Genomic DNA, 16,516 nt, shown 5'->3' with positions numbered 1-16,516 from the left:
GAAGTGAAGAAAAATAGTCAGGAAATGGAAGTTGGAGGAATCTTGTGAAGACGCGTGAGAATTTGAGAAAAATGTGGAGAACGATCGGGAAAAAAAAGGCAAATGACAGTGGAGGAGTGTTTTGAAAGGAAAACGAAACCATCGTCAAAGAAGGATTAAAAAAATATCTATCTTGATGGGACAGACGTTGACGGCCACAACAGCATCAGGTTCCACACGCGTTCTGCGGAGTTCATGTTGCGTTACTCCTGAGCCCGAAGTTGAAACCAACGATGAAGATGATGAAAAAAATGAGACCGATCTTGATCCGGGCTCATCAGATTACTGGGAGCCACCTCATTCAACCGGGAGCAGCAGAGAGCCTTCCTCGTTGTTATGTGCGCAAATAGTTCAACAGTTCAATAGTTTAGTTATGTGTAAATAAATTGTTACTTTGCGATCAAAAGCTCTATTTGTCTTGTTTATGTTATTTTGTAAAAGGAAAACATTATTCAGATGTTTGGGACGTAACTAAAGCAAAAAAAAAGCTGTGTTAAAGTCAATGTTTGAAATGTATGCTTTCACAAAAAGCTCAATTTCTGTTTTTTCATCAGAAATTGGAAAATTGCTCAAACTAAGCTATTTTCTAATGCTGATTTCTAAAGAATGGAAAAAGAGGAACTAACTTTTTTCCTGCTGAAAGAAGAGAGTAATCTTTCTTTTGGTGGGTTCCATGTTTATATAGCAATAGAACAGAATTTTCTGTGGGCTTTGCAAAATCAGTCAAAATCCAGTAAAACGGCCGGGAGCGAAGGGCCTTGCTCCGGTGAAAATGACTGGGGGTGAATGAGTTAAAGTTGGAACAAAGATCATAGATTGGTTTCTTGACCCATGTATCGATAGTTATTGTATTCCCAAATTGTGAGTTTATCATGAGGCTTGTATCACAAATTGCATCGTATCAGGAGGTTCCCAGAGGTTCCCACTCCTACTGCACATAGGGTATTATCTCTATTTTTTTAATACAGTGTGCAAATCACTTGATTATCTAAAATAACTTACAATTAGTTTAACAGTACAGTGACCCCTTGTTACTTTCAGCTTCAAACTTCACGCGCTGAGTCCATCGCAGATTTTTTTTTTTACAATTAAAATAAAAAAAATAATAATAAAAATACAGATGAGTTGTCCCGAGCCGATCACGCTGTCTCACGCTTGCTACCTGCCCCTCCCCCCATCTCCCTGCTCTTTGTTCATCAGAGAGTGAATTGGAGTTGCTTATTAAAGTAAACGATGATTGACAGACAGTTAAGCTTTGATCTTGCCAGAGTGCAAAAATTCAATAAATAAATACACAATTAAATAACTAATTAAAAGTGTCATTAAAATGCTTTTATTTCAATATTTATTTATTTATTTCAATATTTATTTTAATTTTTAATTTATTTATTTCAATGTATATTTATTTATTTCAATTTTTATTTATTTATTTCAATTTTTATTTATTTATTTCGATTTATATTTATGTATTTCAATTTTTATTTATGTATTTCAATTTTTATTTATTTATTTCGATTTTCATTTATTTATTTCAATTTTTATTTATTTATTTCAATTTATATTTATTTATTTCAAAATGTATTTCGATTTTTATTTATTTATTTCAATTTTTATTCATTTATTTAGACTTTTATTTCTTTATTTCAATTTTTATTTATTTATTTCAATTTTTATTTATTTTTTCCGGCGGCGCAACCATGAAATAATTTTATCTGTCACGTTTGCTCGTCAAAGTTTCTAACGTCTGATTGGTTGCTCAGCAAAGCAAGTCTTAACTAGTCGATCTCAGATAATAGATTGACGCCTGAGGCATTGGCTAATTTTTATGTACACCCGATACATAAGGTGGCAGTGTAGATCCGTATAATCTGAAAAATAATTGCTCCCTCAAAATCACAAAAACGACGAAGATTAGTAGCGTGGTCAGTGTAGCAGTAGTAGGCTTTGACGCATTTCGCGTGTTGTCCAAGCAAAACAGACATATGTCCAAAACGTGCCCAGAGCTGCTCAGACAAGCAGCAAATTTATCGAGGAAACTCTGAGGAGAAATCCACCAGCAGCCCATGGTGGAGTCCAGTCTGTAGCTTCTACATCGCGCGGGCCAGCGCCTTTAAGCGGGCTTATGTCTGCTTACGGGAAACTCTAGTATACCTCAGAAGTGGAACGGTCCTTGGATATCTCCCAGATTTTACTTTTTTTTATTTTTTTATCAAGTTTTGAAATAAGGCTAAATGACAGAAATAACTAACCATTTTCTAAGTAGTTTTACTCTGAACTCCGACATCATTTTTACATCATAATAATTTAGTTTGGGTCTAGGGGTGCTCCAGTGTCTCTCTAAAGTGGACCCGTTGTCGAATAGGTCACCGTTTTTTTTCCCCATATATTTAATAAAGGGACTTGCACTCTGAAGCCACCTCATTGCATTCTGAAGCCAGCGCATTGCATTACCGTAATGCACATAATGCAAACAATAATCCAAATGAGGGGCGGCTGGTTTGACTTCGTTTTTACGAGTGGAGGCTGGTTTGACCGCAGTTCTAAACTATCGAAAACTTCGATCAACATCTTGATCTGACAGAGCCAAGATGATGCCAATAACGTTAATTAAATGCTCTGTTTTGTAGGACACGTACTCAGGGTCCAAATGTCCTGCTTCAATTTGTTCTGAGAAATCTAACATGTCCCGAGAGAGCTCATGCAAAATCTCAGATAACGCCGCCATGTTGGGAAGAAATAGGACGAAGCGATCGCTTATTACTCGATCAACTCAAACCCCGCCTAGTTCACGTCCGCCCACCGAGTTTGATGAGCCAATGACAGATAAAATTATTTCATGCGGCCACACGGGGAACAAGAGTGCAAGAATGAAATAAATAAAAAGTGAAATAAATAAATGTTGAAATAAATAAATAAATGATGAAATAAATAAATAAAAATTGAAATAAATAAATAAAAATTTGAATAAATAAATAAAAGTTGAAATAAATGAATAAAAATTGAAATAAATAAATAAAAATTAAAATATAGTTTGAAATAAATAAATAAAAATTGGAATAAATAAATAAAAATTGAAATAAATAAATAAAAGTTGAAATAAATGAATAAAAATTGAAATAAATAAATAAAAATCGAAATAAATTTTGAAATAAATAAATATAAATTGAAATAAATAAATAAAAATTGAAATAAATAAATATGAATCAAAATAAATAAATATAAATTGAAATAAATAAATATAAATTGAAATAAATAAATAAAAATTGAAATAAACATTGAAATAAATAAATAAATATTGAAATAAAAGCATTTTAAAGACACTTTTAATTATTTATTTAATTGTGTATTTATTTACTAAATTTTTGCACTCCTGGTCCTCCATACAGGTGCAGTGCCAACTCTGTGTGAGCAACTGCAGCGGATTTGAGTGGACACTCAATGAAGCATTTAATAAAGACAAGCATTTTTATTTTTTTTTTATTCGATTAGGCGTCTACTTTTTTTCTTGTTTAAAAATAATTAGGTGGGACAGTAACATGTTTAAAACTTAGCATAATTATTACATTTAAGGTGCTTAAAAACATTTATTAAAATATATATGTACATCAAAGTTTTTTTAATTACACTTTGGGGAAAATGGTTAAAAAAAAAAAAAAAAAACATGTCTTATATGTATTTCCTTCGATAGATGATAGATCTGAATAAATACAGTGCTACTTCGCGGTTTTTCACTTATCGTGCCGGGTTCTGGTGCCCATTAACCGCAAAAAATGAGGGATCACTGTATTTGTATGATTCCCGTACCATCACAGGCAGGGGCATCATGGTTCGGTGCACTTAGTCAGACGGCGAATACGTTTAAGTTAAAAAAAAGTGTGATAATTGTAGGATTTAGATCTGATGTTAAACCTTTATCCTTTGTAGTTAACTTGATGTTGCTGCTTGGTAAATTCTACTTGCACAAGGTGAGATTTTCAAGGTCTGTGCCGTATTTTCGTCTATTTCTTTTGGACTTTGATTCTTATATGGGTGCGCTTAAACACATGAAGAACAAGAAGAGTATTTGTACACTACAATATCTCAGGGATCTGTCATTGACTGACTCTTAGAGTTGTGTGTATTTTTTGTGTTCCTGTTTTTATAAATATGACAATTGAAGTGCCTTATGTTTGTGAAAGAATTCTGCCACGACTCACGAGTAGTACAGTATGTACAAAGTGCCTCATTTATTTTATTTATTTTCCATGGACGTATGTTTTCGTGTTTGCCTTGCAGTTTGTATCTGATGTGCTGTAGTGTGTGTGCGTTATTGTTTGAATAAAAAAAAAAAAAAAATCAAAATGGAGTTAGTCCTCCTTCAATACAGGGGGCGGTAGAGGTAATGTGCCTAAACCAACAACCTATCATGAGAAAAAGAATACAACAAAAACAGACAAGTTATCATAGATTACTCGTAGGAAAGTGGGAGCAATAAAATGCAGTATTACAAACACTTTTTAAATATTTTTAGATCAGAAAATGCTTATTTTTCTTCAGCCCTTGGCTGAAGTGATTGAAACACTGCGTGAGAAATTATTGATTTTTTTTTTTTTTGGGTGATTATTTTTGAACTATATCAAGAGATGATTTTTCAGTGTTGGAACGATCTGCACTTTTTATTTTATTTTAGCCAGTATAAAAATATATCTTATGTTCACTGGTAATGGTTTACAGTTAACTCTGAGTAATCCAACGTTGAAAATGGTAGTATCTTATTTTTATTTAAAAAAAAAAAAAAAAAAAAAAAAAAAAAAGAAGCAAATGCTACCTGTTTCCTCAATCGATCCCTACTAAAAAGGGTATGTTGTCTATTTTTTCCACATAAATTATTAATTAAATGTTGGAACAGTAAAAACTAGGGATGTCAAATGATTAAAATTTTTAATCGAGTTAATCACAGCTTAAAGATCAATTAATCGTAATTATTTGCAATTCAAACCATTTCTAAAATATGCCATATTTTTCTGTAAATTATTGTTGGAATGGAAAGATAAGACACAAGACGGATATATACATTCAACATACTGTATATAAGTACTGTATTTGTTTATTATAACAGTAAATCAACAAGATTGCATTAACATTAACATTCTGTTAAAGCGATTCATGGATAGAAAGACTTGTAGTTCTTAAAAGATAAATGTGAGTACAGTTATAGAAATTTTATATTAAAACCCCTCTTAATGTTTTCATTTTAATAAAATCTGTAAAATTTTCAATCAAAAAATAAACTAGTAGCTCGCCATTGTTGATGTCAATAATTACACAATGCTCAGGTGCTGAAACCCATAAAATCAGTCGCACCCAAGCGCCAGCAAGGGCGACAAAACACCAAAAAACACAAGTAACAAGTGGACATGACACTGTGCTGTCATTTTAATCTGTTTGAGTGGGGCATGTGCGTTAATTGCGTCAAATATTTTAACGTGATTAATTTAAAAAATTAATTACCGCCCGTTAACGCAATAATTTTGACAGCCCTAGTAAAAACACAAATTTAAATGTTTGATGTTTTTTCTATTTATTTTCCACTTAAATAACAGCTTTTTACTTTTAGCCAACAGAACAAACTTTAACTTTCAAATGGGGAGATTTAAAAAATGCGTTTGTGTTTTTTGTTAATTGTTAATTATTATTTGTTAATTTGTGTTAACTGACATTTAACATTCTGATTACCTCTCTAACTTTTCGTTAACTCGCTGAGTTAAATAACTGGAACTTATAGGACTTATGGTGCACACCTGGTGATATGATATAGAAGAAATCTTTGAAATCATCCATCCAGACTTCTGCCAACCGCCTGTTGTTCTTGTTAATAACTTGGCCCGTCCCTCCAGGGAAACTGTAAGGAGTAGCCTTGCGGAAAACATGGCCAACATGGGAACACGTGACAATCTCCAAGGAACCGCCACACTGCCAGATCTGAACAGACACGGGGGAGTGTAGATTCATGAAAGGCAGATAACAACAGCCAATGTGAAATGACCAAATTCCATTATTCTTGAAGGTCTGTGCTACGATAATCTATATTAGTTGTAATTGTTGTATTAAGTAGCAGGTACATTTAGTAGTAAGAAGTAATCAAGTCTAGCACTTGGATATATACAGTGAGACATGAAAAGCATAAACAAGCAAGCTAACGTTTATATCCGTGTGCATAAAATAAAAATGACCCCATTATTTTGTGTTACTCTATTATAAAATATTTTTATCAGCAATAGAAAACCAGCTCTTCATCTATACTAAATGAACATTACAAGGATCAACTGTCACTATGGAGATGGAAAAGTCTGTGAGAGGCCAATTTTTGCCACTTGGAGAGAGGCTCCATCCCCTCATGATTGAGATGCTCATTAAAGACTTCCAAGATGTTGCCGAGTATCATCAGCACAGAGATAATGGTGTAACTCCCATAAATTCAAAGAAGGTGCTGCCAAGTTTTCTTTTCGCTTACTTTCCCCACTTAAGAGCAACAAGAAAGCGAGATAAATGGCAATTTTATGTAGTCTGCCTAAAAGGCAGAAGATGGGCTTTCATTTACGTTCAGTGTCAGCAAGTTAAACAAATGGCCTCATCTGTAGGAGAAAAAAGAAAGAAAAATAATTGGAAAAGCTGAATGTCTTTCCAATGTGCTACACGTGGACACAAATGATGTTATTACTGTTTAATGCAAGGGTGTTGAAGTGACTGCCCGCGGGCCAACTGCAGCACGCTGCCCTGTTTTTATTAGTTAGCAGAGAATTATGATAATATCGTTGAATATGGCCCACGCAAGATGCTTAAATTCAGTCTACATTCTGTTGCATTTCTCAGCTATAACACTAGATGGAGAAAGTCATTTCAACAATGCCCCTCCGTTAGCGCAGGAGTCAAAACATGTTCAAATCAATGTAGGAAGCTGTAGAATTTTAGTACTTTGTTTTATGTAAATAAACTTACATTTACAAAAAAAAATTAATTACAGTTGCGATTTTCTTGACATTTTTTGCTGTCACTGGATATTTTTCATTGCTCTGCTAAGTTTGTTTCAATGGTGTAAATATAAATGCAGGGAGTCCTCAAGTTATGATGTCCTCAACCCACGACATTTTAACATTACGATGCCCGTGCCTCGTCCGCCATTTAGTCACCAGCACATTAGAAATTATGCTTAGCTAGTGAATATTTCTTGCCTCTATTTGTGCGCCGGGAGTAGGCATGTGCCGGTTACCGGTTTCAAGGTTTCCCATGGTATGAAAACGTCACGGTTTCAAAACCACTAAAATTTTCCGTCATACCGTAGTACGGTATAAGTTATTTTTTATGTCCCAAAAATGAAGCGAGAAATGGCTCACCTCTCCCCCTCCGGTTTTTGCTCTGTCTGTGACACTGCTGTTGCTGCCGAAACTATACCTGAGCTTTTTCAAAACCCTCTCAGAAAAGTCTAATCTAATATGGGAGTATTTCGGCTAACCAAAAAAAGAAACAGACGGCCGCGGCTTACATGAGGAAGGACCGCCAACGTGCAGGCGACACCATGCAGGCAACATGATTTCACATTCACGTGACCACCATCTGTCACTTTACACAGAATTTAAGGTAAGTGAACGCTGTAGAGATGGTAAAACACATACTATAATGTAAGCTTGTTAACGAGGCTGTTAACGTGGCTAGTTAGCATGCCAAGACGGCTAACTAGTTTCGTCACTATAACTTAAAGGGTATGAAAACACAAAGGGGGTGTGAGACATCAATAGAACCGCTATGTGCCAAGATAACAAATATTGATCAAGTTAACAAAAAAATCAATCACATTAGTGAGCAATTATCGAAAATAGATCGAAAATGACAAACATTTCCGAAAGTGTTCCGGAAACAGCCGAATGGGGCGGGGACGTCACTACAAGTGAATGAAAGTCGAGGCGGAGCCAGGTGCCATTGTTTTTTATCGACGAGAGAGTAGCGTTCGGGTTTGTTTGACCAAAACATCACTAAAATGGTTCAAAACTGCTGTGCTATGTGGTGTACAAATAGCTATTTATCGGAATATCGTATCCATGAGTTCCCGAATGCGAAAAAAAAAAGCTGGACTGCGCAGACAATGGGTAAAGTTCGTCCGTGCAAAGAGGGCTAATTTTCTAGACACAGCCTCCGGCACAGTTTTCTGTGGTGCGCATTTTCCACCTGAAAGCTTCTCGAACTATGGACAAGTGAAATCGGGTTTTGCTAAAAGATTGCTGCTCAAAGGAGATGCGGTGCCCACCATACACGCGCAGCTACCTAAATGTCCCGAGATATCAATAAAGAGGACGATGACTGGCAAAGGAGGCTAAGGCTAAGCAAAGGAGGGGAGCAGCCAAGCTCGAAATGGCCAGAGTGAGTACTGTTTTATAATAAAAAAAAATATCACGCATTGGATACAGGACTGGACACATGTATAAATTATCGCTCGTAAAATATATAGAACAAATCCTCTGATCCCATTCATATTTGTGTCTGTTGGCAGAGCGAAAAGCTATGATAGCGCAATAAATGATAATTATTCTATACATTACTTTATTTTGCGGTCACAGTGTATCAGCTTCACAAAAAGAAATGCAAAACAAATCATTGGTGTTTCCCACACGATCTGCTGCCGATATTTCATCAGTGTCATTGCTCCCCTAAATGACCGTTTCATTACGCTGCATTGGCGTTCGTTTGGGCTCAAATTGGTAACCTAAAACACCGATTAAAGCTTCGTAACTCTCCTCGTCACCATTAGATGAACATTCGTTACATCCTTCTACGTCGGATTCGTCGCTGAAACTAGAAACGAAATTGCCATCATCGCCGCCATTCAGTATTAAAGCACTGAGCCTTTTTCTTGTTGAAGAAACACCCCTCACTGTCAATTCTGAATTCTCTTTTATTGACAACGAGGGGTGTTTCTTCGTGAGGGAACCTGGAATATGTGCAGGACGAACACAATGCAACAGCATAAACAGCTCACCCCTAATTCTCCCCTCACTAGAAGGAATTATATTGATGCAGACAGGCGCTGCCCCCCTAGTGGCCGGTGGCACTCTCTTCACTTGTAGTGACGTCACGCACACAATCTGCCAGATCTCGGGCGCCGGTCGTTTTAGCTTGACAATTGATCCAAATTTCTCTCATTTTGTTGTGTGTAATTACACGAAGTGGCATGATATGAATACGAAAGGCATGCGTTTATGGATAAATGATGGAATATTAACATTTCCCCAGGGGTTGACATACCCTTTAAGAGTACTTTTGTAAAGTCTTCCGCCATTGTAAACATCTGTTCAAGATAACATTTTCATAATACAGCCTATGGTGTTTTTTTCTCCCTGGCGACTTTCTGTGTTGAGACAGGCTAGGTGTGTGTGTGTGTGTGTTTCTGTGTATAATCATAAGCGGATTTTAAGGGGGGGGGGCCCCCTGGTGGCCGAAAAGTGTCATTGCATGAAATTGACTTTCATATATATATATATATATATATATATATATATATATATATATATATATATATATATATACATATATATATATATAAGTTGTAAAGCAATAAAACTGCAACAAAAATGAATGAAATGAACAAAAAATATATTTTTTATAATGGGTCATTATTATTTTTCAAACAGATAATGTGACTAGCACCTTAGACGGTCATTTGCTTTGCATATAATTTTCAAGAAAAAAAAAATAGCGGAGGGCAATTTTATTTTTCAAATGATTTTTTTCTTTGATTGAAACAACTTTTTTTTATTGAAACAACTTTTTGGGGGGATTGAATGATTTAGACACAAATGTCCTACCCATAATATGGCCCAAACACAAAAAGGATTGCTTCAATCAAAGAAAACTTTTACAATGAAAAATTAAGTGTTCAAATGCAAATTTTTCAACCTCAAATATTTTTTCGCATTCAAAAATGTCTTCTATGATTGAATTTTTTTGTTTTTTGATTGAAGTGATTTTTCTTTTTGAAAATATATATCTTTAAAGCACCTTTTTTTTTTGATTGAATAATAAAGACAAAAACATCCAAGCCAAAATGTGGACTAAACACAAATCAACATTACTTCAATCAAAAAAGTTGCTTAAATCAAAACATAAAAAAACTTGAGTCTAATAAAAAAAAAAAAATTCAAAGAAAAAAAGCATTTTTTTCCCACATTTTTTTGAGTTCCAAATTTATTTTTGCATTTTCTTTTTATTGAAGCGACTTTTTTTTAAAGGAAAATATATGTTTTGATTGAAGCAACTTTTTTTTTTACTGAAGCAACTTTTTTATGACTGAATATTAGAGACACACATCTACCTCCATATGGCTCTGCCCAGGGGATACTATTTTTGACTGGGGTAACTACATTGGCACGACACCTGCGGGCGTACCATAATCAATGGATGACGATCTTCGCGAAAAGTATTGCCTAAGCAGCCTGATTTAGAATTCCCCTCACGAATGATGGGAAACAAAAAAACGCTCATTGTCAACTTATTATTATAAATATTCTTTGGTAGTTAATTTTATTGCTGACACTGCGTTTCGGGGTCATCAACATGTTGTGCCCCCCCGACCCAAAAGTCAAACTCCCTCTATGTGTATAATGAGTAAATAATGATACAAGTCATACATACGCGCTCTGTCTCTTGCTCTTTCTCTCCGTTAATATTCAAGTAATTAATATTAATAGTAGTAGTGGTGGTATGTTAACCCAAAAAAGGTGAAGGTATTCTGGGCTGTCGCTAAACACGTTGATTCGGGTTACGTCGCCAGCGTAGGAATGGAACTTATTCGTAACTCAAGGACTCCCTGTAAAATATTGCATTATCCTTAAAGCCGTGGATTATTTTGCTGCCTGTAGCCCTTAACCCATTCACTACCATTGACAGTTAGAAATCAAATCCATTTCAACTAGGTACATTGAGTGATCATGTTTCACTGCCATTGACAGCGATAGATGTCCAATCCAATTTGGAGTGGATGTCTACCGCCGTCAACCAATGAGTTAACATTAAAAAAATAAGTACATTTTAAAAACCCGATGTTGTTTAACAATTGAAAGCGGAATGATTTGAAGTCGACATTTGGTACTTTGATTTTTCTGAAAAGGGCCCTCGGAAAAAGTGTGGACATCCCTGGTTTCATATCTGAAGTTAAAAAGAGTGTTGTCACTCACTCTGAAAGACATCTCCAGGTTCTCTCCACCCCATATATCCATCCCTGGATCGTAGCTTCCTATTTCTTCAAAGTATGTTTTGTCTATGGAGAAGAGCCCTCCTGCCATGGTGGGGGTCCTGAAGGAAACCCACAATACAGTTGGACAACATCCAACATCAAAACTGTTTTTGTATTTTTGTTTGCAAGGAAATTTCTCAAAACTATACAAACGATTGGAAACAAAGTCGGACCAAATTAATTCTGTTCAATTAAAAACGCAACAACAGTAAAGATCTTTGAAGAGGCCTAAATAGCTTGGCATGCGTCATCGGATACCCAGATGAAAAGGAGCTATTTCTGTCAACACTTTCAAATGTTGTCGTGTTGAAATTAACTGTCCATGTCTTTTCTGTGGTTTAACATTTTTGTGTAATCTCACTTCCTCTTTGAGTCTGATCAAACTATTTCTCTCAAGGGAGAAGCCAGAATGAGAACGAACTATTTTGCGTACCTGACAGGAAGCGTTCTGTCGCCCTTGCGTCGATCCATCTCCCGCTGGGGGACAGGGTACCAGCGGAAATTCAGCTTCCAGTTGAAGCCACCGTAAGTCATATCAGAGCCTGCCATGTATTCAAAGGTCTCGTCGCTGATAACATCAATGATAGGGCATACCACTGCCGTCCTGGAGAAAAACATAACAATACAATTACAAATTAACATATGACTTTGTGGTTTAAATCTGGGTTGCAGTTTCAAAATGAGAAAGTAAATATGACTCCAACCTGTCCTCTTTGATGCGAGCCAGCAAAGGTTCCAACCAACCTACAGTACACTCACAGTGGGCATCCAAGAAGGTGATGACCTGACCTTTGGTGGCAGCCGCCCCTCTTAATCTGGCTCGGATGAGACCTGAACGCTGCTCCATCCTCAGGATCTTGACCGGCACATCAAGAGGCCGCACATAGTTCTCCAACTTTTTCCCCAAGAAGTCTGAAATATAATAAAACCCCTTTCACATACGCCTAAACACTGTTTAAATCCTAGAATTTAAACGGGCAGCCCTTGAATGTGAAAGCAATTTCCCGAGTCTACTGACACGGAGATTAGCGGACATTTAACGGGTCGTGTCTTAGTATAATGTCCGGGACCTTCCCAGGACGAGGCATATGGAAAAGCACGCGTTAAATTCCCGGGTCACAGTACGATGGCTGATGACGTAAATATTATAGCGGGCACATCGTCACTTCCTCTTTCTTCACAGTAAGACGAAAAACGGTATACAAACATTACAATTATCAACATAGCAAGCTGGAAATAGCTAAATTAAACTGAAAACATAACGAAATTAAATTGCTACTGAATTGTACAGCCGAGGAAGAGAGTCCATCGACCATCTCTGGAAATGGTGGTTTATTTTGTCGCCGATGTTAAGGTCCGCAACTGCGGAAACAAGGTTGTACCTCAACTCATAAAAAAATGGAGGGATGCATTCAAGGGTTTATTATATACAAAAAAATACACGCCACCGCGGAAAAAGGGGAATAACACAATGGATCCATGATAGTGGATCGACGGGGATCAATAATACTAACCTAAGCGGTAGGGAGAGAGCCGATAAGACAACCAAACAAATTCACTCAAATACCAGCACAACGTTAGGGATTTCAAAACAAGCTAGCAAATGCACGAAATTTGAGAATACAAGGTGTCGAATGGCGCCCAGTGAGTTAATTATCTTGGCACCGCTTGGGCTTAAATACAGTCTTGATGAGCTTGAATTGGCTGCAGTTACGACATCGAGAACAGCTCTGTGACGAAACGCGATTTGAACAACATTGTGACAGACCAAAAATGACGTCATGTCGGAGTTACAAAATTGTGACAGCAGCCCTCCCCGCACAGAGAGTGCCAGTGGGCAACACGGGACAGGTCTGTGAAAGTGTCCAACAAGCGTCATTCCCGGGATATCTCCAGTGTTGGGCACGTTACTTTAAAAAAGTAGTTAGTTATAGTTACTCACTACTTCTTCCAAAAAAGTAACTGAGTTAGTAACTGAATTACTCTAAAGTAAAAGTAACTAGTTACCAGGGAAAGTAACTATTTCCATTACTTTAAAAATAAGTTGTTGTATGTCAAAGAATTTGAAATTTTCTGAGCAGTATTCGAGTCTGTTGAATAGAGAAGAACAGACTGGTAGTTGTGTTATAGAACCTTGTAATATTTATTGCACCTCACCAGCAACAGATTTATCCTACACTTGAAGTGCAACAAAAATGAACAGATTTGAATTGCTTACCTCAGATGTCGACAAAAGCTTTGCCCCGGGACATAAATTACACTTTACATGCACGTTCTTTCCTTTAATTTCGACCAACTTGAAATAGTATTTATATCTCCACCTTGTAAAGGACAAATTTTCCTCTGAATCAGTTTTGCATGTGTGTGTTTGCCGCACGCGCTGTTCCGGTTTGTGTGATAAAACACCGGCTCTGAAGTACGTGCGCTATTAGGCTCGAGCGTTTACGTCTCAGAATGGGGGATCACGTGAGATTTGACAACAACACAGCCATGTTGGAAGCAGGTCTGGCTCGCGGGTCATTAAAATTTAACTTGCCAGTTCGATAAACAGACAAACTCGTTACGAAGGCGAAGAACAGATGTGTGATCAAACTTAAGGATGTGAACAATGTTGACCCTTACACGCAAGCCGAAGACAAATGGAGTAAAGATGTCAACGGGACTCATCAGGGATTCCGAAATTACAAATCGCTACAGAGCTACGAACAGTTTTGCTGCGGATGGGTGCAGGACCTGCACATTATGACCGAATCAAACGGCAACTCCATCGTTCTTGCAAAGGTAGGCTATGTGTGTTTACTATTTTCATTGCCATGAACCTGAACGCATCCCAAGTCTTGGATGACAAATAAACAGAGCAGAGTAGACTCGCTACAGCTGGTAGTTTCTTCAATCAATTCAAAGTAAGTAACGCACCGCTTTGACCGTCAGTCACGGTAACGTTGTTGTAACATCGGAAAAAATAATTAGTTAGATTACCCCTCACTGAAAAAATAACGGCGTAATTTATAACGGTGTTTTTCCCCAACACTGGATATCCCTTCATGTGTGAAAGCAATGACGCGAGTAAATCCCACGTCACCTTACACGGGAATTTACCTGGATATGTTTGTGAAAGGGGCTAAAGTGGTATTTAACTAAGTAGAACATAGAATCACTAATCATCAATCAAGAATCATTTATCATCATAGAATCCTTAAATTTGTGTCATGTTTAACAGCCCATAAAGGCTCTTACAAATCTGAAAGTTATAGTCATTTGAAGTCACTTGTAGTCATTTTTTAAATATTGTATGTTACCCACAATTTAACTATGTTGCTGTTTTGTCAAGTGTAAATACAACTAACTAACTAACAAAATAATACCATTAAAGTAAACCCCTTAATTGAGGTAAGTGTTCCTTGTGCTGTAATGAGCTTGATCTTTTTCTAGGACAGATTGGGTTTTGTGTCATTCACCAACCTCGCTCACTGAAGTCATCCACAAGCACAATTTCCACAATCAAGTGTTTGGGAGAGCGATTGATGACACTCTGGACTGTCCGCAGCAATGTGCTCCAGGCCTCATTGTGGAATACGATGACAATGCTTGTATTTGGCAAGTTGTCTGGGTATACCTTGGTCTTACAGCTATTTGGCCAATGAAAGAAAAAAATATGACAAGTAAGACAACAAATGACATACAAGTAAAGATTTTAATTCAAAACTAAGTGCTTATGATCAGGGCAATTTTGTGACATCAGTTATACCCATACACAAACAATGATAAACTCAAACACTTGCATATTAGGGGTGTGCCATCTTAGGCACCCCACGATTCGATTCGATTATGATTCAGGGGGCTACGATTCGACTCTTGAACGATGATCACGGTATTGACGATGATCACAGTTATCACGATTATCACGATTATCGATGCATCGTACATTACTAATCAATAAAGTAGACAAACAAATTTTTGTCCATAATTTATTTAAAATATCCTAATGATTCAACAGGAATGGTGGAAACATGCCCATACAAAAAAAGCTACCCTTAAGCTGTTTTTTTTTTTTTTTTTTTTTTTTTTTTTTTTTTTTTTTAACAAGAAAATGCTAAAACATTAACCATTTTAAAGGGAGTACTTATTTCTCACAACAATACAATAAACTTTACACAATTGGAATGAATTCCACATTTTCCGGAAACAAAGTGTCTTTAGAAATAAGACTTCTTTTAACCAATATACTTTGTTTTCACAGATTTCTATACTATTTCGCATGTTTGTAGTGTTACCGCTGTACTTAATCATGGTTTTACACGTTCTGCATATGAAATACACGTTAGCGAATTAGCTAATTAGCTTAGCACTCGGCGCTAACTATTAACACCTCAAAAACAACAACAATTAAGGCTAAACAGTACAAGAGGGTTCGTGTACTCACCTCTTATAGACGCACACGGGTCTTAGCAACACACTCAGGACATTTTCAATTGACAAGACTTGAAAATACAGCCGGTGTTCTGACAAAATTTGCAACCCATCAAAAATTGCTACCTTGCGGGTTTTGCGCATGCGCGTAACGTTAAAAATGGCCGCAAATGCGGTGATTCCAAAGTAAACACTACAAACTTTCTTTAAAGAAAGGAATATTTACTTAAGTTTGATCATGTAAAGACATGTACAAAAGTTCTCAGACACATCCTACCATGTTAGCTGCACACAGTAACTGCACTCCGCGCTCTCACTGTTAACAACTTTGCCGCGTCGTTAAGTATTAATTTACGCCATTTTCGTGTTGCACATGTATGTTTATGATGTATCTAGTTTTGTTAGCACTTTGGATAACACTGAGAGTCCAATTGAATGTAAAAGAGGGGTTTTTCAGCGCCACAAAAGCTTTGGGAGCAAAATTTTATAAGGGAGCAAATTTTGACAGAACACCGGACATCTGAAAGACAATTAGCAACGAACTATCTCTCTTCCCCTCTTGCTCTAAAAAATAACTGTGCATTCGCACAGAAGCGCGACCGCTGGGTCGTGCTTTTTTCCTGCCTGTCTCATACACAAATTTATTTTCCAGTCTTTTGAAAAGGAGAAAATCGCTAACTCAGTTACAAGCAGCATCCATTATAACGTTGTGCATGCGTCCGTTAAAGGTGTCCAGGCGGCAGACGTGTCTTGAATTTCGTTCCGCTACGAGCGGCTGTCATAAAGCTATGTGTGAAAATCATC

General features: G+C 36.7%; 1 protein-coding gene across 6 annotated transcripts in view; it reads right to left on the bottom strand.

Moving 5' to 3' along the window:
• The window catches only part of galnt13 (UDP-N-acetyl-alpha-D-galactosamine:polypeptide N-acetylgalactosaminyltransferase 13), a 95,261-nt gene that overhangs the window by 56,804 nt on the left and 21,941 nt on the right, over positions 1–16,516 (bottom strand). For all 6 annotated transcript variants that reach the window (XM_057852394.1, XM_057852395.1, XM_057852400.1 and 3 more), the window contains exons 4-8: positions 14,765–14,931; positions 12,007–12,214; positions 11,736–11,906; positions 11,244–11,361; positions 5,820–6,000 (exon numbers count right to left, since the gene is read on the bottom strand). In XM_057852394.1, the coding sequence (XP_057708377.1) occupies positions 5,820–6,000; positions 11,244–11,361; positions 11,736–11,906; positions 12,007–12,214; positions 14,765–14,931 (845 nt within the window). The remainder of the gene's footprint in view (positions 1–5,819; positions 6,001–11,243; positions 11,362–11,735; positions 11,907–12,006; positions 12,215–14,764; positions 14,932–16,516) is intronic.

This window comes from Corythoichthys intestinalis, chromosome 12 (genome assembly GCF_030265065.1).
Source record: "Corythoichthys intestinalis isolate RoL2023-P3 chromosome 12, ASM3026506v1, whole genome shotgun sequence".
Taxonomy (NCBI): Eukaryota; Metazoa; Chordata; class Actinopteri; order Syngnathiformes; family Syngnathidae; genus Corythoichthys; species Corythoichthys intestinalis.
Note: the sequence above shows the minus strand (reverse complement) of the source record. Positions and strands in the feature narration are given on the sequence as shown.